This window comes from Notothenia rossii (assembly GCF_949606895.1).
Source record: "Notothenia rossii genome assembly, chromosome: 3".
In the NCBI taxonomy this organism is placed as follows: domain Eukaryota; kingdom Metazoa; phylum Chordata; class Actinopteri; order Perciformes; family Nototheniidae; genus Notothenia; species Notothenia rossii.
Window position 1 is genome coordinate 94,649,181 of NC_136901.1, and position 22,679 is coordinate 94,671,859.

The window sequence follows — 22,679 nt, forward strand, 5'->3', positions numbered from 1 at the left end:
ATACGTCTGCATTTCCTGCCAAATACTAGCCTGAAAAAGATTAAAATATAATTAATGCAAATAAACTACTTCTACTAATAATAATAATAATCATAATCAATTCAATAATATAAATACTATATGATTTTTTATTATAATATAGTTGTAATATAGTCAAGAAGTTCATTTTTTCTGATGGGGGCTAACCCCAAGCCTCCAGTTCAGAGCACATTTGAGAGGCTGAACTGAACACAGACTGAATAACGAATTTAGCAGTTGGACATAAAAGTCAACTGACTGTCACTTGCAATGAAAGTGTTCTGTTTTTATTTCCTTAACCTTTTACATTAAAAACAAAGTTAGAATTTTCAAAAGGTCTTATGTTTTTTTTCGGGAGGGGAGGCCCTTTTTCAGTTTAGAGCAAAAGCCCCTCCAAATGTCTGTGCACGTCCCTGGCTCTAAGCCTGATGTGGGACACTTTAGCTCTAAGCCTGATGTTGGACACTTTAGCTCTAAGCCTAATGTGGGACACTCCTGCTCTAAGCCTGATGTGGGACACTCCTGTTCTAAGCCTAATGTGGGACACTTTAGCTCTAAGCCTAATGTGGGACACTTTAGCTCTAAGCCTGATGTGGGAAACTTTAGCTCTAAGCCTAATGTGGGACACTTTGGCTCTAAGCCTGATGTGGGACACTTTAGCTCTAAGCCTAATGTGGGACACTTTGGCTCTAAGCCTAATGTGGGACACTTCTGCTCTAAGCCTAATGTGGGACACTTTAGCTCTAAGGCTAATGTGGGACACTCCTGCTCTAAGCCTGATGTGGGACACTCCTGTTCTAAGCCTAATGTGGGACACTTTGGCTCTAAGCCTAATGTGGGACACTTTAGCTCTAAGCCTAATGTGGGACACTTTGGCTCTAAGCCTAATGTGGGACACTTTAGCTCTAAGCCTAATGTGGGACACTTTGGCTCTAAGCCTGATGTGGGACACTTTAGCTCTAAGCCTGATGTGGGACACTTTAGCTCTAAGCCTAATGTGGGACACTCCTGCTCTAAGCCTGATGTGGGACACTCCTGTTCTAAGCCTAATGTGGGACACTTTGGCTCTAAGCCTAATGTGGGACACTTTAGCTCTAAGCCTAATGTGGGACACTTTATCTCTAAGCCTGATGTGGGACACTTTAGCTCTAAGCCTAATGTGGGACACTTTGGCTCTAAGCCTGATGTGGGACACTTTAGCTCTAAGCCTAATGTGGGACACTTTGGCTCTAAGCCTAATGTGGGACACTTCTGCTCTAAGCCTAATGTGGGACACTTTAGCTCTAAGGCTAATGTGGGACACTTCTGCTCTAAGCCTAATGTGGGACACTCCTGCTCTAAGCCTGATGTGGGACACTTTAGCTCTAAGCCTAATGTGGGACACTTTAGCTCTAAGCCTGATGTGGGACACTTTGGCTCTAAGCCTAATGTGGGACACTTTAGCTCTAAGCCTAATGTGGGACACTTCGGCTCTAAGCCTAATGTGGGACACTTCGGCTCTAAGCCTAATGTGGGACACTCCTGCTCTAAGCCTGATGTGGGACACTTTAGCTCTAAGCCTAATGAGAGGAGGAACACTGACGGACGTGTTCTTCATCAAGAGAGGAGGACGAGGAGAAGACTGAAGGACGTGTTCTTCACAAAGAGAGGAGGACGAGGAGAAGACTGAAGGACGTGTTCTTCATCAAGAGAGGAGGACGAGGAGAAGACTGACGGACGTGTTCTTCATAAAGAGAGGAGGACGAGGAGAAGACTGACGGACGTGTTCTTCATCAAGAGAGGAGGACGAGGAGAAGACTGACGGACGTGTTCTTCATCAAGAGAGGAGGACGAGGAGAAGACTGACGGACGTGTTCTTCACAAAGAGAGGAGGACGAGGAGAAGACTGAAGGACGTGTTCTTCATCAAGAGAGGAGGACGAGGAGAAGACTGACGGACGTGTTCTTCATAAAGAGAGGAGGACGAGGAGAAGACTGACGGACGTGTTCTTCATCAAGAGAGGAGGACGAGGAGAAGACTGACGGACGTGTTCTTCATCAAGAGAGGAGGACGAGGAGAAGACTGACGGACGTGTTCTTCATAAAGAGAGGAGGACGAGGAGAAGACTGACGGACGTGTTCTTCATCAAGAGAGGAGGACGAGGAGAAGACTGACGGACGTGTTCTTCATCAAGAGAGGAGGACGAGGAGAAGACTGACGGACGTGTTCTTCATCAAGAGAGGAGGACGAGGAGAAGACTGAAGGACGTGTTCTTCACAAAGAGAGGAGGACGAGGAGAAGACTGAAGGACGTGTTCTTCATCAAGAGAGGAGGACGAGGAGAAGACTGACGGACGTGTTCTTCATCAAGAGAGGAGGACGAGTAGAAGACTGACGGACGTGTTCTTCATCAAGAGAGGAGGACGAGGGGAAGACTGACGGACGTGTTCTTCATCAAGAGAGGAGGACGAGGAGAAGACTGACGGACGTGTTCTTCATCAAGAGAGGAGGACGAGGAGAAGACTGACGGACGTGATCTTCATCAAGAGAGGAGGACGAGGAGAAGACTGACGGACGTGTTCTTCATCAAGAGAGGAGGACGAGGAGAAGACTGACGGACGTGTTCTTCATCAAGAGAGGAGGACGAGGAGAAGACTGACGGACGTGTTCTTCATCAAGAGAGGAGGACGAGGAGAAGACTGAAGGACGTGTTCTTCATCAAGAGAGGAGGACGAGGAGAAGACTGACGGACGTGATCTTCATCAAGAGAGGAGGACGAGGAGAAGACTGACGGACGTGTTCTTCATCAAGAGAGGAGGACGAGGACAAGACTGACGGACGTGTTCTTCATCAAGAGAGGAGGACGAGGAGAAGACTGACGGACGTGTTCTTCATCAAGAGAGGAGGACGAGGAGAAGACTGCCGAAGGCCACAGACAGGGCCACCACAGGTCACAGAAAATGCCTACATTGCTAATTCCAAGGCAAGAGAAAGGACACAACTTGGAAGTGCATGCAGTGTGATGTTGCCCTGTGTGTCTCACTGGAACGCAAATGCTTTGAGGCATGGCATGAGGACTTAATCTGAGTGAAAGTCCATCATCTTCTTCCGCTTATCCATGGTTGGGTCGAGTGGTGAGTGAAAGTGTTTTTTATAAATAGTTGAATTCGAATTTATTACATTTCATTTTAGACATTTATATACAGTGTAATTCAAATATTTCACTACTTTTGTAATCCTAAGACTTTAGTAACCAAATGTAAAACACCAAAACAATTCGATCACATGAGAACATTTGTGTTTTCACAAGAGTTTTGAAGATTTTCCGAAAATCGGATGTCAAATGTTAAGCTTTTAAGCTACTTATCTCATCAAACAGTGCTCTAAGGTGAGTAATATAGTGCATATATAGCAATACTAGAGATTGTCCTGAACATTTTGATATGTAACACATGGGTGCCATGTTAGAAGAAATACATTTAAAAGGTGATTAAAGAAAACATCTAAAAACCATCTGTTGGCGTCGTTTGGACAACAAAAGCAGAGTGAAGCTCTCATACCATAAACAATCTTTGAGTCCAGACACCGTCCTGCAGAGAGCACACAGCCCAACAGCACGTCTTTGGTCTAGCGTCACTTTTCAAAACGTTTGCATTAAGACACTAAGACTAGCTGGTCCATTGTAAAGGTCAGTCCACCTTAAATGAGCAGCAGGTGAAAGGCAGGACACGGGAACTTGGTCCTGAGGAGATGTAACGATTATTAAATAAGAAATAGTCGAGTCAAGGGGTCAAAGAAATGAACATTTGTGATTATTAGTGAATCGGTTGCAGATGGGTGAAAACAGGCTTAGGGAGTAACGTATTACATGTAACAGCATTAGGTCATCAGGATACAAAATAGGAAAATGTATTCCCTTACAGTTACAGAAGCAAAAACACTCCGATAACAGGTACATTTATGTAAAACAGGGTTCATTAACAGGATAGCAATGATACAAAACATTTAGAAATAAAGAATACATCAAATCATCCTATATGGAAACTTGGAGCCCTCAATCCAAATAAAATGGTTCATCAACAGTCAGTGGTTAACGTATACATCAGAATGACAAAAACATTAAACATATTGTCCACTTATGTTGATACAGATGGAGCTCATTTAAGTCTTATATGGATGTTGTACAAGAATGTTAATCCAGTCAGACAGATTTCTCTCACGTGTGAACTGTCATAAGACTTATTCATTGTCCTCTCCGTCAGCTTCTGATTCCATGTGTTCAGCCGAGCTGCTGATTGGAGGCTCTGCCTCTCCGTTATCCTCAGTTTGAATTTCATTAAGCTGTGAGGACTGACGACCAACACACTTGTGCCTTTGGAAACGACCACGCCATTTAAATCTTTTGTCACAAACATTGCAGCTGTACATTTCCTCTCCTGTGTGGACTGTCATGTGTGTCTTTAAATTGATAGTCAGTGAAAAAGCTTTCTCACAAACTGAGCATTTGAATGGTTTCTCTCCTGTGTGGACTCTCATGTGTGTCTTTAAATGTTCCTTCTGTGAAAAAGCTTTCTTACAGACTGAGCAGATGTGTGCTTTCTCTCCTGTGTGGAGTCTCATATGTGTCTTTAAACTTCCACTGTGTGAAAAAGCTTTCTTACAGACTGAGCAGATGTGTGCTTTCTCTCCTGTGTGGATTGTCATGTGTGTCTTTAAATGTGTATTCAGTGAAAAAGCTTTCTCACAAACAGAGCATTTGAATGGTTTCTCTCCTGTGTGGACTCTCATGTGTGTCTTTACATTCCCACTCTGTGAAAAAGCTTTCTTACAGACTGAGCAGGGAAAGAGTTCCTCTCCTGTGTGGACTGTCATGTGTTCCTTTAAACTTCCACTGTGTGAAAAAGCTTTCTTACAGACTGAGCATTTGAATGGTTTCTCTCCTGTGTGGATTCTCATGTGTGTCTTTAAATTGATATTCAGTGAAAAAGCTTTCTCACAAACTGAACATTTGAATGGTTTCTCTCCTGTGTGGACTCTCATGTGTGTCTTTAAATGTCCACTCTGTGAAAAAGCTTTATTACAGACTGAGCAGATGTGTGCTTTCTCTCCTGTGTGGATTGTCATGTGTGTCTTTAAATGTGTATTCAGTGAAAAAGCTTTCTCACAAACTGAGCATTTGAATCGTTTCTCTCCTGTGTGGACTCTCATGTGTGTCTTTAAATGTCCACTGTGTGAAAAACCTTTCTTACAGACTGAGCAGCTGTGTGCTTTCTCTCCTGTGTGGATTGTCATGTGTTCCTTTAAACTTCCACTCTGTGAAAAACCTTTCTTACAGACTGAGCAGCTGTGTGCTTTCTCTCCTGTGTGGACTCTCATGTGTTCCTTTAAACTTCCACTGTGTGAAAAAGCTTTCTTACAGACTGAGCAGATATGTGCTTTCTCTCCTGTGTGGACTGTCATGTGGTCCTTTAAACTCCCACTGTGTGAAAAAGCTTTCTCACAAACTGAGCATTTGAATGGTTTCTCTCCTGTGTGGACTCTCATGTGTGTCTTTACATTTTCACTCCGTGAAAAAGCTTTCTTACAGACTGAGCAGCGAAAGGGTTTCTCTCCTGTGTGGATTCTCATGTGTCGATATAGATCTTTTCTATATCTAAAAGCTTTCTTACAGACTGAGCAGCTGAATGGTTTCTTTTCAGCACTACGTTGTGGATCACTGACAGATTCTTGTCTATTTTTCAGTGAGTTTGAGCCTGAGGCAGGTTCTCTGGTCTCCTTCCAATCAGCACTGTCTTCAGTGTCAGGTTCAGAAGAGTCATCAGTGTCTTCAGAAGAGTCTCCAGTGTGGTCCTCAGTCTTTGGTTGTAAACTGCTCTCTGGATCTGAGTTCCTGGCTGGTTCTGGTCCTCGACAGTCATCTCCATCAGCTTCTGTTTCCATGTGTTCAGTTTGTCTTGGATGAGGCTGTGAGGACTGAGGTTTCTCTTCCTCATCTTCACTCTTCACAGGGTCAGGAGTGAAAGTGGACTTGGTGATATCAGCCTCCTCCAGCTCCTGAAGCTGCTCTCCCTCCTGACTGATCCTGAGTTCGTCCTGTTCCTGCTTAATGTGTGGGGGGGGCTCTGGGTCCTCCTGGTCCAGACTGGTGCTCCACTCCTGCTGGTCAGGGAGAGGCTCTTCTTTAACCACCACCAGCTGCTGGACATCTGCAGGAAACAGGAAACACACTGTTATGTCAGTCTTGGACAGTCTAGGGGAAAGCATGCTCGTGAACTGTCAACGGGGGGGGGATGGTTCGCCGTGTTATGCATGGCTGCTGCACCTCGCGGGAGCGTGCACAACGTAAAGCCAAAACTCACAGACATGTCAAAGATTTGTACGGCACAGTTAGGTTTGGAAACGGTATAACTTCCTTTTTGGAGGTCATGCATAACACGGCATAACACATTTTATGGCACCCTCTTATGTCATAGTAATGATGGCTCAGTAAAATGTTCCCAGTCAGTGTTTCATTTATGATGTTTCTTGATTATTTTGTATGTTGCATTTTACTGCTGTACATGTTTAAAGTTGCGCTTGTATAAATGATTATAGATGAGGGAACCTGCTAAATATTAAAATATGTGTGTTTTTTATATACAGTACCAGTCAAAAGTTTGGACACACCTTCTCATTCAATGGTTTTTGTTTATTTTAATTCGTTTCTACTTTGTAGATTAATACTGAAGACATCAAAACTATGAAAGAACACATATGGAATTATATAGTTAACAAAAAAGTGTTGCCAAGGAATGCAGCGGGTTCGACTGTCTTTCTAGCAGCTCTCTAGCCCCGTCCACGAGTAACGTTTCCACGTCAGGTGTTATGTATGCTAGCAGCAACACACGGAGTTAACTCAATTATACAAACATGGGGTAATGATTAGAGGTAACCGAGTTATTTATTTTGTTAAAGTTTCAGCTATTCTGTTTACAGTTCTGTTATCACATTATTTAATACCATTTGTTAAAACACTGTTGTTTCTTTTGATGTGAAATATTATTTATTTAATTTAAATAAAAAGCAATGTTAATTTTGTTCAAAATGTGTTTAGTTAATTTAATAATATATGTGTTTTTGAATCAAGTATTCATCTTTATTGTCTTCATTGTTAGCTTCCACATGCCTAAAACAACCTCAAGCTAAATCTAAAAGTTGCTAAATAAGAGCATTTGAGAAATTGTGCAAGGCATAATAGTCCGAATAGTCGATTAATCGTTTCATTAATGGATAGATTAATCGATTATCAAATTAGTCGTTTGTTGCAGCCCTAGTAATAAGGAATCTCCCATAACAAGGTCGTCACCTGGAATGGTTTTCCATTAACACATGTGCCTTGTCAAGAGTCAATCTGTGGAATTACTTGCTTTCTTAATATGTTTGAGGTAGGGTTAGTGCACAGTGGAGAGCCCTATTTGACTACTGTTGTAATCCATATTATGGCAAGACCCACTCAACTCAGTGAAGAGAAACGACCGTCCATCACCACTTTAAGAAATGAAGGCCAGTCGATCCGGAACATTTCAAGAACTTTGAATGTATCCTCAAGTGCACTCACAAAAACCACTGAACGCTATAATAATTCCATATGTGTTGTTTTATAGTTTTGATGTCTTCAGTATTAATCTACAATGTAGAACCAATTTAAATAAATAAAAAACTTTGAATGAGAAGATGTGTCCAAACCTTTGACTGCGTCTGTTACTAGTGTATATACGGAGCCCCAAAGGTTCATGGAGAGAGAAAAAAAGACGCTGTCAGCACGCTTCTCCATGTTTGTGATTGGTCAAATGTTGCTAACCCTGTCCCTTTCACGTGAACGCGCTCTCAGCCGGAAACAGAGAAACCCTGGTTGATTTACTGAGTTGATCACACAGCTGTGAGCCACCAAGAAGGCCCAGGCAACTATATAAGGATGCTGTTCGTCGATTTTAGCTCAGCTTTTAACACCATCATACCTGACATACTCGTGGAAAAACTGTCACGCCTAGGTTTCCCCTCCATCTTATGCGCCTGGATAAATAAAGAACCGACTGAACAAGAAGCTGCTGGTGTCCTTCTACCGAGCGACCATCGAGAGCGTGCTGTCATACTCCATCTCGGGGTGGATGCACTTTATTTACTCTTTTGATATCAATATTTTAAACTATTTATCCCCCCGTATGATTGTTTATGTTGTCTGTCCTATTGCCGTGTTTTTTAGTGTTATGTACGTGTTTGTATTTGTTGCACTCCGGGACAGAGTTGCACTCTGAATCTCGTTATACTCTGTGTATAATGACAATAAAAGGCTTTAACTTAACTTTAACTTTGATAACCAGCTTCGTAGGACCGCTTAGCGAGATCGCGTTTGTTAGGGTTAGTTAAGCCGGGTAACTCAAACATATCCAGGGTCTGTTGAACTGGCTTCGTCGTACAGGGCACTGGAGGCAGTAACGTGTAACTCAGCAGAATCTGAGAAGAGCAGCCCCAGCTGCAAAGAGCTGTGCCTTTTACTGTTTACTTCACTGTGTTTCCCTTCATTAGAACAGCTGGATAGAGATCGAGGCTGCTACGTCTAACCACACACACACCTCTAATGTATTGAACTGCCTGATTATTCCCCCTATTACTCGTTTCATGAAGGAGATGTCCGGTCACCAGGGCACATGATGTGTGTGTGTTTGTGCTCAGCTCCGCTCTGTGTGTGTGTTCGGTGTGTTTGTGTGTCCGAAACCGGCATTTGTTTTCAAATTACCACGAACAGTAATTTACACACATCTGGTTCTCCATAGTTATATGTGTATTCACAAGTGAAAGAAATGTGTTTAACCTTAATCTCGATGTATTGCTAAAGTCCTGCCGGAGTGCCCCGGAACGTGCGAACAAGAAAGTATATCGTGAACGCACAAATTAATAAAACGTGGCCTAGTTTTATAAATGTTTCTCTCTATGAACCCTCCAGGGCTCCGTATGTACATCTCTCTCAAAATATATATTCTTTGAATTAATTCAAAGTGTTTTTTTTATTTGCTTTTTACACATTTAAAAAGCACATTAAAACTAAATGATCAATGTATGTCACATTTAATCAACTCGTGCCTACATGTCTGGTTAATATTTAAATCAGTGCATTAAATGGCATATTATTCAACGTATGTATTATTTTTTAGTATATTTATTTTGGAAGGTTTGCTCTTCCGTAATAAATTATAATTAAGTACAATTGTCTCATAATACTTACATACTTTTACTTAAATAAGATATGCATGCAGTACTTTAACTTGTAATGGAGTATTTCAAAGTGTGGTGTTTGTACTTTTACTTCAGGATCTACTACCTGCAGTAATGCTGAAGTCCCTCCCGTTCCGGTGGATCTCCATGGGACCTTATTTTGGAAGAATTATGTATTGAAGTCAATGGAGAGAGAAAGATTATCTTTCGATCCTGTTTGAATTGTGCCACGAATTACACATATGATGTTTGTCAATTTAAAAGATAATTTTACCGCTCAATGAACTACATCTCTGGTCTCGCGCACGTCACCAACACCAAGACGGCCGTCACGTTGGCACATTTCACTTCTTTCTCTCAGAATAAGGCAAAGTATTGAAAGAGGTGAAAATTGCTACAAGTTTGGGCATGTTGAGAGCTGTACATACACACAAAGGGAGTTAGTCAGTTCCGTAAGAGCCAGCATGCGGGACCGGCTTTACAAGGTTTCGGTGAGTAACACGAGTATAATGTGTAACGTAAATGACATCACTTACGCAACTTTGTGGTCTTTCTAGTCGCATATTTTTCATAGTCTTATATTTCAACGGTTTTACGACAAATTGACTTTTTTGACATGGAAATTATTTTTTAAGATTGACAAACATCATATGTATAATTCGTGGCACAATTCAAATGGGATCGAAAGATAATCTTTCTCTCTCCATTGACTTCAATACATAATTCTTCAAAAATAAGGACCATGTAGAAGTAGAAGGCCGGGACTTAGCCTCTCTATACACCGAGCAAAAACCACACACAGTGCATAACAACGGACTCCAGTGCACGCTATTACGGGCGGGCGGGGACACGGGGACACACACACACACACACACACACACACACACACACACACACACACACACACACACACACACACACACACACACACACACACACACACACACACACACACACACACACACACACACACACACACACACACACACACACACACACACACACACACACACACACACACACACACACACACACACACACACACACACACACACACACACACACACACACACACACACACACACACACACACACACACACACACACACACACACACACACACACACACACACACACACACACTAGGGTGGGCTCCAGCTCGAATGCACTAGAATTTGAAAATACACAACCGGAAAAAAATCTGCCCCTTTCTTCAGACTTGCTTACAGAGCCCCTCCTCCAACACACACGGACGCGCACATGACCAATGAGGGCACGAGATAAGTTTGTGCACAGATGGAAGGCTGACAGGCAGGTAGGCCATCCAGTTACTTTAGTCGGGCCGGCTCAGATGATTGGTCGTGCTTTTTACAGCGCTACAGCTTCCACAGATGAAATATTTGTATGTATTTATTGTCAAAGCATTTAATGTATTCATTGCTATCGGGATGTTAAGAGCATTCCATGGAATATAACAAAAAGTGTTTCTGAATTGAATTACCTACCCCACCTTTAAGATGTAAAATATGATTTTACCAACAATGAGGAATTTACATTAATAGAAGTAGGCTATCAAGGTATTGCTAATATCTGGCTACATAATGTGGCTTTCACACCAGCGCTTTTCCCGTTGTAGCTCTTTTCTGGTTCAGCTCCGGTTTCCCTTTTCTGCTCCCGCTTTGTTCACACCATAGACTGTATATATAAAAGGTTCACACCACACAGAGCCGGGGTGGTACTGCGTCATTGCCTCATTGTTTGCATCATGACGTAACTGTTTACGTGCCTGCTTCATAAAAGCCAAACCGCGCGGAAATCCCTCACATCGATAACAACAACAATGGCCGATTGTATTGAAGCGCTGTTCGCTTTGGTTATGCTCAAACGAAACGGAAGGCATGGGACGACTTTACAAGGGATGACTTTACTGGGAACTTTACAAACATCACATGCGAAATTCAAGACTTCTTTGTGGTCTTCAGGAGGTTGATCCCGCCCATGCCCCTGCCCCCGCCTTGACGCCTCTTAGCTCCGGAATCCGGTTCGTTTCCAGCTCCAAAAAATTGTCGGCCCAGAAGCAAGAATCCGGAGCTAAGAGGCGGCGTCGCTTACGTCTCTCTTACGTCGAGGCGTGCAGGAAACTAAACACGCATCCCCTGAACATTGGTCGACTGAAGAGTCTCGTCATGCCTGCCTACAAGCAGTAGTGCTGAGCAAAGTGACTAGAAGGCAACCACACACTTATAATATTGTATATAATATTATAAGGCATAACGCCCCTTTCACAGATTCTGCGTAATAATGCCCTGCCCCTGCATCTTCTATTTCAATCTTTTTTGCAGATTTAGCGATTTTAGTGAGAAAGAATCCCGAGATACTTTTTTGTGCCTATGTAACAGAGTTATAACGGTTGGTGTAAAATCCTGGTTAAATTGGAGAATTACGCCATCTGGTGTTACAAACGTGTGCCTGCATTACTGTAGCTTTGTTACCACAATGGATTGTGGGAGATTCTCATACCACATGAGGATCTCTTGAGAGTAAGGTGCATGATGCATAATAAGAGCTGGATACAACGTGGGAGGCGGGGCCTCATTCATTCCTATGAGAGTTGCTCATTGGCGCATGATGATAAAATGGCCCAACTTTTGAGAGAGCGAAACGTCACAGATTACCCAGCATGCCTGAGAAGTACTTTAACCAAAATGCTCGTTCACATCAAGCACGTCAATTTGCGTACACATAACAGCTCCGCGCGTTCATGACAGAATGGTAATGATTTGTTATTATGATGGATTTTATATTAGCGAGGCGGCAGTTAGCAGCTAGCGGCTAGCTAATAATTATGCTCATGTACACATCAATCGTTATTTACTTATATTACGCTGTAACAGGATCTAGTGATATCCAAGCAACAGAGCTTTGTTTAGCATGAAATAATTATTGCATATATATATATATATCAGTGCAATAAGCTTCTTAGTGCAATAAGAAGCTACAGGGACGTTAATCTAACGTCGGTAATATTAACTTTATTTAATACAACATTTAAGTACAAGATTTAAATCCTACAGCCCATGTAGTATATATCCATTATTACAGCTCCGTGGGATGGCAGTAAGGTGATATGGGTCCGTTCTTATTGTGCATCCATGGGTAAAGATAAACTCATGTAGTGCTGCACATGTAACATGAACGTGCCGGGCGGCGCTGTCCCGTGGGTTAGATGCACGTTCATAATGCAGAGGGAAATAACTCTCAGAATAACGTTATTAGCACATTTTTACAACTTGAGGAACGAATGTTTTTAATAAGGGCTATAGAAGTGTTCATGCTGGGTAGTTCATTTAGTTTAAAAAAAATTATCCAACGATTTATAAACCACTCGTGACAAACGTGATCTGTCTCTTCAATTTGTGTCAAACACAGACCTTATTTGGAGCTATTTTCCAAAATCCTATGGAGAAATTGCATTGCTTTTTATCGAAGGAACCGGAAGTGGTAAAAATGCTAACTTACTTCCGGGTTTTAGGACGCGTCACTGTGGTTCTCTATAGCTAATTTGAGCTAATAGGCTAACGTAAGCGTGGTGCTATCTCTCCACCATAACGCAGCTCACGTGTCCATTTTATGTTGTCCATTGAAATGCAGGTATGTGAGTTTTGTACACCAGTTTGTTTATGTTTAATGTTTCACATTTTATATACTACCACTATACGATCATTGTTGTGCTGTTGATTATTGGAGACTTATTTTGTAAAGGAGATTTTCATACCGCGTGAGGATCTCCTGAGAAACGCAGCTCACGTGTCCATTTTATGTTGTCCATTGAAATGCAGGTGTGGAAATAAACTGAAGTAATCACCAGCTCTGAGTGGTCTGTTGCCGAGCCGACACCACACCGGGGTTTCACCAGGTCAGTTACTCGTCACTTGTGTTGTGCGTCACTTTAAAAGTAGCTGACTAAAAACTAACTAAAAAAACATCTTTTTTATTTTTCTTCCCTGAAGCTAAATAATTTATTTTATAGTTTAAAAGTATCATTTGAATAATAATAAAATATATTTCAGGCACAATAAAATGTAATCAAAAAAGATGTCAAAAAATTTAAAAATTTGCAGGCATAGTAGCTCCGCCTGCCTGACGCTAGGGGGTGCTGCAGCGCCCTCAGCACCCCACTTCCAGCGCCCCTGGTCTAAAGTGTTATTAATGTTATAATAAAGTGTTACTGACGAGTTTAAAGTCTTAATTAAGGGTAAAGGGAACAGACCTGCTCTGTGTATCCGAAGCTGAGGCTGTAAAACAGCGTCCAGTAGTTTCTGGAGTCTCTTGTTCTCCTCTTTGGAAAGAAGCAGCTCCTCCTCGAGCTCTGCTATTGTTTGTTCAAACAGAGCAAATATCTCTTCATTAGTAGCAGTGAGTTGCTGCTTCTTCAACGACAGCAGCATTTGGACTTTACTCATGTTTCCTAGATCACCTTTCTCTGCAGACTCCGTTAAACACACCGTTTCTCTCTCCGTCAAACTCTCAATCTGACTAGTGTTGCTAACGTGTTTCCAGTTAGCATGCTAAGCTAGCTCCTATAGTCCGAGGTAAAAGCTCCAGAAAAAAGAGCACAGAGTCCATTCAGAGGTTTATCCAGACACACAGATGATGGATCAGTAGTGCTGGAGCTCACACACACTTTCTCAGGAACACAAGAGAGAACCGTAGCGACGAGACGACATGGAGGGCTCGAGTTAAGTGTGAGCCAATGGAAGCTGAGCTCCCACAAGGAGGGGCATGGCTGCGTCTATCTTCTTCTTCTTCTTCTTCTTCTTCTTCTTCTCTTTAATGGCGAATCGCTTCCACTTGGAGCATATATCGCCACCTACTGTTTAGTTATTAAATGTTCCTACTAAATCCTTGTCCTCAGACCAGTGCTTTTGAGGAATTTGAAGATCAGCTTGTTTGCTTCATTTCTTGATTTACTTTCAAATATTGACTTGAAATCCATGTCCTTGATGTTGAGTTGTTCCAGTGCAGTTTTCAGAATGAATCTTTGTCTGTTATAGTCCGGGCAGCTAAAAAATACATGATGTATTGTCTCTGGTTGTTGGCAACCATCACAATTGCCATTTGGATGTTTTCCAATCAGATGCAGTGATGAGTTTAGTCCAGAGTGTCCCAATTGTATCCTGCTGTTAATGCTCTGCTCTCTTCTACTACTTCCCCAAGTGCTTCCTGTTCCTACTTCCCTTTGTATCTGATATAAATGTCTTCCTTTGTTGTTACTGTCCCATAGTTTTTGCCATTGTTGCTTGATAACCACTTTAGTAAAAGATTTGACTTCTGCTCTACTGATGGGTACCATAATATCAATCTGGTTTGCTTTCAAACCACATTTTGCCAGTTGATCCACTACTTCATTCCCTCTAATGCCCACATGCGCTGGAACCCACATAAATTGAACAACAATTCCCAGATGAACTAACCTAAACATGCTTTGTAAAATTTCATGTAAAATATCCTGACGACATTCTGAAGAGAAGTTGTTTATACTCTCCAGAGCTGCACTGGAGTCAGAGCAAATGACCACTCGCATTGGCTGTATTTCTTCTACCCACTGAAGTGCTAGAGAGATAGCCATCATCTCTACTGTATATACTGCAATGTGATCACTTGTACGCTTTCCCACTTTGACTTTTAACTCAGGAACATAAAATGCACAACTAGTTAGACCATTTTCTGGATTTTTGGATCCATCAGTAAATATTTTTATAAAGTGCCCATATTGTTCATGTAGAACAGTGTTCACATAAGCCTGTACATTGAATTTGTTTTTCATTGAATGTACCCGTTTCAATAGTGATAAATCTACTATAGGTTGAGGTAGCAACCATGGTGGAACAGCTGATAACAACACCGTCGGACTAATATTCCATTCTTTAACTTTGAATTCCTTACATATTTCCGAAACACAAAAACAAAAACTTTCTTTTTTAATTTTGTTACTTTCCCAACTTGTTTGTACAGTTTGTTTAGTAGGGTGAGTATCTTTATGACCCTGTAGATTTGCCCAGTAATGAACAATTAACTGCTTTCTCCTCAAAGAAATAGGTACTTCTCCGACCTCTACCTGAAGTGCCGACACTGGTGTAGATCTTACTGCCCCACAGCATATCCTTAGTGCTTGTGCCTGGACTCTATCTAATTTTTGAAGAGAAGAGTATGCAGCTGACCCATACACTATTAGTCCGTATTCTATGGCTGATCTAATTAAGGATGTGTACACGTTCCTCAAAGCAGCTTTATCAGCCCCCCACTTAGTGCCTGCCAAGCACCTCATAACATTTAAAACCCTTTTACATTTATCTACGACTTTATCAATGTGAGTACTCCATGTGACTCTCTCGTCCAACCATATTCCCAGAAATTGAAATGTCTTCACTTTCTTTAGATCTTGTCCATAAAGTTTTAACCTAACCTCCTCACCTATCCTTTTCCTCGTAAAAAATAAAGTTTCAGTTTTTTCCACCGACAATCTAAACCCCCATGTCAGAGACCAGCTTTCAATTTCCCTAATGGCTTCCTGAATCTTAGCTACAATATATTTTACATTTCTGCCCCTTTTCCAAATAGCTCCATCATCTGCAAAAAGTGACTTACCAATATCAGATCCTACTTGTGTATATATATCATTGATCATGATAGAAAATAAAAGAGGACTGATGACACTCCCCTGCGGGGTTCCATTTTCAACTTCATGCCTTCGAGAATATGACTTGCCAACTCGGACTCTGATGGCACGGCCAGACAAAAAATCCCTAATCCAATTATATACATTACCTCCCAGACCCATAATGTCCAGTTTTATTAATAATCCTTCCTTCCACATCATATCGTAAGCTTTTTCCACATCAAAGAATACAGCTACAACACACTCCTTGTTCGCTTGGGCTTTCCTGACTTCAGACTCCAGGCACAGCAGTGGATCTAAAGTACTCCGCCCTCTTCTAAACCCACTCTGATAAGGAGTCATTAGTTCATTTTTCTCAATGTAGTATGTCAGCCTTTCTGTTATCATTCTTTCCATAACTTTACACAAGTGTGATGTCAGAGCTATAGGTCTATAACTGCCTGGACTGGTTGGATCTTTCCCAGGTTTCCTAATAGGAATAATGACTGACTCTTTCCATATTATTGGCAGCTTCCCTTTCTCCCAGATCTTATTGTACATCTCCAGCAGCTTTCCTAATGCAAAATCACTTCATTTGGTCAACATTATATAACATACATTATCTTTCCCAGGAGCAGTCATTTTACACTTACTTAATGCTCTTCTCAACTCTTGAATAGAGAAAGGTATATTTACAACACTCTGCGACGAATGTCTTTCTTCATATACATTAGGATGCTCATCTAACACTTCCTGCCTCCTGATCTTACCTTCTTCTGTCAAATTTTCCGAAGAATGAACTTTGACAAAATTTTCAGCTAGAATTTCTGCCTTCTCCAAAGCACCAGTGGCAACTTCCCCTCCAATCTCTAATACTGGCAGGTTACTCTGATGTCTTATTCCCCTCATCTTCTTAATCATTCCCCATACTTTATCTAATGGTGTAGTTCTCCCAATACTTGAACAGAATCCTCTCCAACACTCACTTTTTGCTGGGCTGCGTCTATCGTTTTTCCAACCCAGTTTAGATCCCACTTCCACACTTATGAAAGCATCGACGCTGCGTTACGTCACAGCATCAACCTGGCGTTACATCCCTATGGTTACATCACTGCCTCACGCGGCACACCCGCGAAATCTGAATCTGACAAGCGAAATACCGTCCTTTTAAACGCCGCATAATATACAATATACAATATAATAGTGCTTCTTTGTCAATATGACTGACAACCACACTTATGCAGTGCTGAGGTAATGTTAATTCATCATTTAATACCTCCTGCAGTTGATGCGAACAGGTAAGTGGATCATGCAGTCAACTTGGGATTGTATCCTGGGACTTCAGCATTCAGCAGTCCCCTGTTCCAATTAAAAGGCACGCTTATTACACAGTCAACCCTTATTCAGAGTGCCTAATAAATGTATATATTTTTTTACAGTGCAGATTTTGGCGTTTTTGGGACCATCGCACATGTGTGTAAGTAACAAGTATGCTGTATAATCTGCAACAACTGTCAGGTGGTGTTATTGATTATCTTTGCAAAAGAGCCCCCACCAATATTGATTTTGAAAAATATCTTTTAATTGAAATATGGGAGCAAAAACAAAAGGGTAGAATTGATCATACCATATTATGTTATTATTGCAACTGTTTTTATTATATTGTGTTGTTTTGTTGGTGCAAATGGCTTGATTTTTTGTAACAAGGCTATTTTCTCGATCTATTTTGGAATTTCAATTTTTCAAATCGGTCTTTAATTCACTGTGTAACAAATCGACTACGCAAATTAGTCATTCGAGATAAAAATGTCCACTGCAAAATACTTTGATAAAAACATTATATTAAAAGGTTTTTTTCACAACTTTTTTGGGTTCAATCATTAAAGCAACTTCCGCCCTAAGAGAATATACCAAATATGTAATCATTTTCAGGATTTTAACCCTTTAAATGCCATTTTGAAAACATGAAACCGCTGTTTTTTTTCATGATGAAAACAGAGAAAATTAGTTATTTTCCAAAAAATACATATCTGGTGACTGGCTCTTTTTTTTTTTATCACAGTCTTGAATATGTCAAAGATTAGCAGCAAAATTGTTATTTTTGCATTATTAGTTTTTGCACAAAATCAGATTGCACAAAAAAGTTACATATTAGTCATTCGGGACAAAAATGTCCACTTCCAAAAACTGCTCTAAAATGACAACAGATTAATATTTTAAAAAACTTTTTGGGGTTAAATCTTTCAATCAACTTCAGTCCTGATCAAAAATACCAAATGTTAAATTATCTTCAGGATTTTAACCCTTGAACTTCATTTTGTTTTGCCAAGTATTCTTTTTGTCTGTGTCTCTATATGCACCACATATACTAGAGATCATTCATGTCTAATTTATAACCCTACAGGCAGTGGTTATTTTGGTGAAAGCAACGCAAAAGTAATATAAAAGTAGTGTAACTTATTACATAAAAAAGACAGTAATATGTAATGTATTACATTTTGGACATAACTTGCCCAACACTGTCTCTCAGTGCCCAGGGGCCCCGGGAGGTACTAATCCAGCCTTGGGTACGGCCTTGTCTGTACTTAAGTACATCTTTTTGGTATCAGTACTTTACTCCACTACTTATTTTTCTGACGACTTTTTACTTTGACTTCTTACATGTTGAACAGAAATACCTGTACTTTCTACTTCTTACATTTTGAACACAAATACCTTTACTTTCTACTTCTTACATTTTGAACACAAATACCTGTACTTTCTACTTCTTACACTTTGAACACAAATACCTGTACTTTCTACTTCTTACATGTTGAACACAAATACCTGTACTTTCTACTTCTTACACTTTGAACACAAATACCTGTACTTTCTACTTCTTACATGTTGAACACAAATACCTGTACTTTCTACTTCTTACATGTTGAACTCAAATACCTGTACTTTCTACTTCTTACATGTTGAACTCAAATACCTGTACTTTCTACTTCTTACATGTTGAACTCAAATACCTGTACTTTCTACTTCTTACATGTTGAACACAAATACCTGTACTTTCTACTTCTTACATGTTGAACAAAAATACCTGTACTTTCTACTTCTTACATGTTGAACTCAAATACCTGTACTTTCTACTTCTTACATGTTGAACACAAATACCTGTACTTTCTACTTCTTACATGTTGAACAAAAATACCTGTACTTTCTACTTCTTACATGTTGAACTCAAATACCTGTACTTTCTACTTCTTACATGTTGAACACAAATACCTGTACTTTCTACTTCTTACATGTTGAACACAAATACCTGTACTTTCTACTTCTTACATGTTGAACACAAATACCTGTACTTTCTACTTCTCACATGTTGAACTCAAATACCTGTACTTTCTACTTCTTAGATGTTGAATACAAATACCTGTACTTTCTACTTCTCTCATTTTCCAAACAGGCTGGTTCCTTTAGTCTGAATGTGTGTTTGGTGGCGTGATCATTATTATTTAGAGTCATTGCGTGCCTATTGATTTGAACACGATCCGTGGATCCATCATTTCCTGGTCTTCTCTAAAGAAGAGGGACCAATGGAAACGTTGTCATGTTGCCATTGTTCAGCATGGAAACATTCATTAGCTAACAATGACATTATTGTTCTATTAATATAAAGGGAGGTCAGGTACTTTTTAAAACAGCTGCTAGTTATGGTTACTTTTTACTGAAGTACATTTCAAAGCCTCTTTACTTTGACTTGAGTAAAGAAGTTTAGTCAGTACTTCTACTTTTACCAGAGTATTTTTAAACACGAGTATCTGTACTTCTACTTGGGTAAAGGATGTGTGTACTTTTGCCATCTCTGCAAACGGAAAATAGTAATATAAGAGAAAGGGAAAATAAATTAACATATTACAGCTTGCCATGTTAACCTCTTATCTCGAGTAACTAGCCCACTAATATCATTGCTCAAGACTCTGAGAGGACATGAAAGCCTCTCCCAGCAGGCGCTGTACTTCCTCTCCAATATAACTTCCACCATTGTCAGAAACTTTCTTACGGCATCAACAACTATTTTGGTTCTTTCTGACTTTCTTTCTGCCTCAGCAGCACAGTTGATCCCCATGGACAGACACGCCAATATTCCTCATGACTCCTACCTGCTTTACACTCCCTATTTTCTCAACTCTACCTGTAGTGACTATTTAACCTAATCTATACTCAAGCCACTGAGGGATGGGAACGGGAGACCTTTGTTCTGACGCATGTTCCAGACGATAAAACAATGTCCATACGGGTCGTGTTTCTTTCAATCTAGTATCGATCCATTTATTTTGTGTTCAATATGCATGCCAGTCACGCTGAATACAAACAGGTTTAACTCAGCTCATCTCGACAGGGCTTCTCCAGACACGGTCAAAACACTGTTTGCTTCCGTCCCACACACCTTAATCTGATCACCCGGTGATTGCACTCATAAGTTGAATGCTCCATCCTGTGTTCAATGTTGGAACTGCATTATACGTTCAGCTTGTGCAGATATAATTAAAACAAACAAGATATATTATGGCTCCAATATGGAGCTATTTCAGGGTCATAAGTTTTGATCATTCAAAAAAAAATTTTTTATTTCAAAGTCCAAGTTTTCATCCTGAACTTTGAAAAATACAATGTTGTATTTAAAACAAAAAAAAGTATTTGAAATCATTTTTCAGGTTGAATATTATTTTGATTCAGTTCAGCAATTTTTTTTAATAAAATATTTATTTTCATATTTCACTTTTATACATATTTTGATATTTGAATACTTGTTTTTCCTTCAGTTTCAGATTTTTCGTTTTCAGATTCAAAACAATTATTTTTTCAGTTTCAAATCTTTTTTTTTCAGGTTTCAATCTTTTTTCCGCCTTCAGATCGTTTTTGACTTTCAGATATTTTTTATTCACTTTCAGATCTTTTTTTTTTCGCTTTCAGATCTTTTTTTTTTCGCTTTCAGACTTTTGACCCTGATATTGCTTCGGGGGGCAGGGCTTACCAAAGAGTCGTTTGGCACCCTGAGTGAAAGCCCTCCTTCTGTCATGATGCCTTCATGGATGTTAGGTAGCGCAAGAAATACAAATACACACTTTCTATACACAATACTCCCGTGATTGGTGGTAAACAAAACTGATACCAGCATCAAAGTTCCATTAAGCGAGCTGTTGAGCATCGTAGTTGGCAACAATCAAGGTATAAGAGCAATAAACTGTGCTAGAATCTGAAATCACGTATCCGCAATCAAGCGTTGTCCTTCCCCACTTCCACGTAGCTCCATGAACGCAGCATAGTATTGGCTTGGTTTTTGCGATCAGAATCAGAATACCTTTATTAGTCCCACAGGGGATACATTTACATTGTTACAGCAGACAAGAGCCAAAGACAGATTAATGTTACCTAAAGCATGCATACAAAAAGTATTAAAGATTAAAAAAAGAAATTATATATATGTTTTAAGTTACACATTTTACATAATACACACCCTGTGACAGTTCTGTGGATTTAGCAGCCAGGTATATATTGCAGTTTTTAACGGCATATATATATTGCACATACTGCAAATATTGCACATAGTTAGTATTTATCAACAAGAGGTGTTATCGTCTGTGTTGTTTTGTGCGGGGTCTACTAGGGGCTGTGCTGGTTGTATAGTCTGACCGCTACAGGAAGGAAGGACCTGCGGTATCTCTCCGTGAGACAGCGGGGGATGGCGTCAGGTCCACCAGAACAACCTGCTGGCTCGTTGCGGATACGTAATTTCACATTCTAACACAGTTTATTTGTACTTGATTGTTGCCAACTACGATGCTCAACAGCTCGCTTAATGGAACTTTGACGCTGGTCTCAGTTTTCTAACATCCATGAAGGCAACATGACAGAGGGAGGCCTGTCACTCAGGATGCCAAACTACTGTTTGGTAAGCCCCCCCCCTCCCAAGCAATATCAGGGCCAAAAGTTTGAAAGCGAAAAAAAAAGATCTGAAAGCAAAAAAAAAAGATCTGAAAGTGAAAAACGATCTGAAGGTGAAAAGCAATGTGAAACCTGAAAAAACAAGCTTTGAAACTGAAAAAATAATTTATAATATATAAATAATAATAATTTGTGTTTTGAGTCTGAAAACGAAAAATCTGTGCTGAAAAAAATAAGGATTGAAATATCAAAATATGTATAAAAGTGAAATCTGAAAATAAATATATTATTCCAAAAAATTGCTTTTTATTTCAAACACTTTTTAAAAATTTTGAATACATCATTCATCCACATCAACCAGCTCTGACTGGGGGATCCCAAGGCGCTCCCAGGCCAGCGAAGAGATATAATCCCTCCACCTGGTCCTAGGTCTACCCCTTGGTCTCTTCCCAGCTGGACGTGCCTGGAACACCTCCCTAGGGAGGCACCCAGGTGGCATCCTAACTAGGTGCCCGAACCACCTCAACTGGCTCCTTTCGACGCGAAGGAGGAGCGGTTCAACTCCGAGTCCCTCCCGGATGACTGAACTTCTCACCTTATCCCTAAGGGAGACACCAGCCACCCTGCGGAGAAAACCCATCTCAGCCGCTTGTACCCGCAACCTCGTTCTTTCAGTCATGACCCATCCTTCATGACCATAGGTGAGGGTAGGATGCAAATGGCGCGGTAGACAGAGAGCTTTGCCTTCTGGCTCAGCTCCCTTTTCGTCACAACGGTGCGGTAAAGCGACTGCAGTACCGCTCCCGCTGCTCCGATTCTCCGACCCATCTCACGCTCCA

The 22,679-nt window shown here is 40.6% G+C and overlaps 2 protein-coding genes across 2 annotated transcripts in view; one reads left to right on the forward strand and one right to left on the reverse strand.

The window, feature by feature from the left end:
* The window catches only part of LOC307032686 (uncharacterized protein), a 528,358-nt gene that overhangs the window by 233,433 nt on the left and 272,246 nt on the right, over positions 1 to 22,679 (forward strand). The gene's annotated exons all lie outside the window — the stretch shown is intronic.
* On the reverse strand, positions 3,787 to 14,045 carry LOC307031214 (uncharacterized protein). The gene is made up of 2 exons (XM_079668122.1): positions 13,519 to 14,045; positions 3,787 to 6,202 (listed from the first exon to the last, which is right to left on the reverse strand). Exons 1-2 carry the CDS (start codon positions 13,709 to 13,711, stop codon positions 4,236 to 4,238), a joined length of 2,160 nt encoding a protein of 719 aa, XP_079524248.1. The 5' UTR covers positions 13,712 to 14,045; the 3' UTR covers positions 3,787 to 4,235.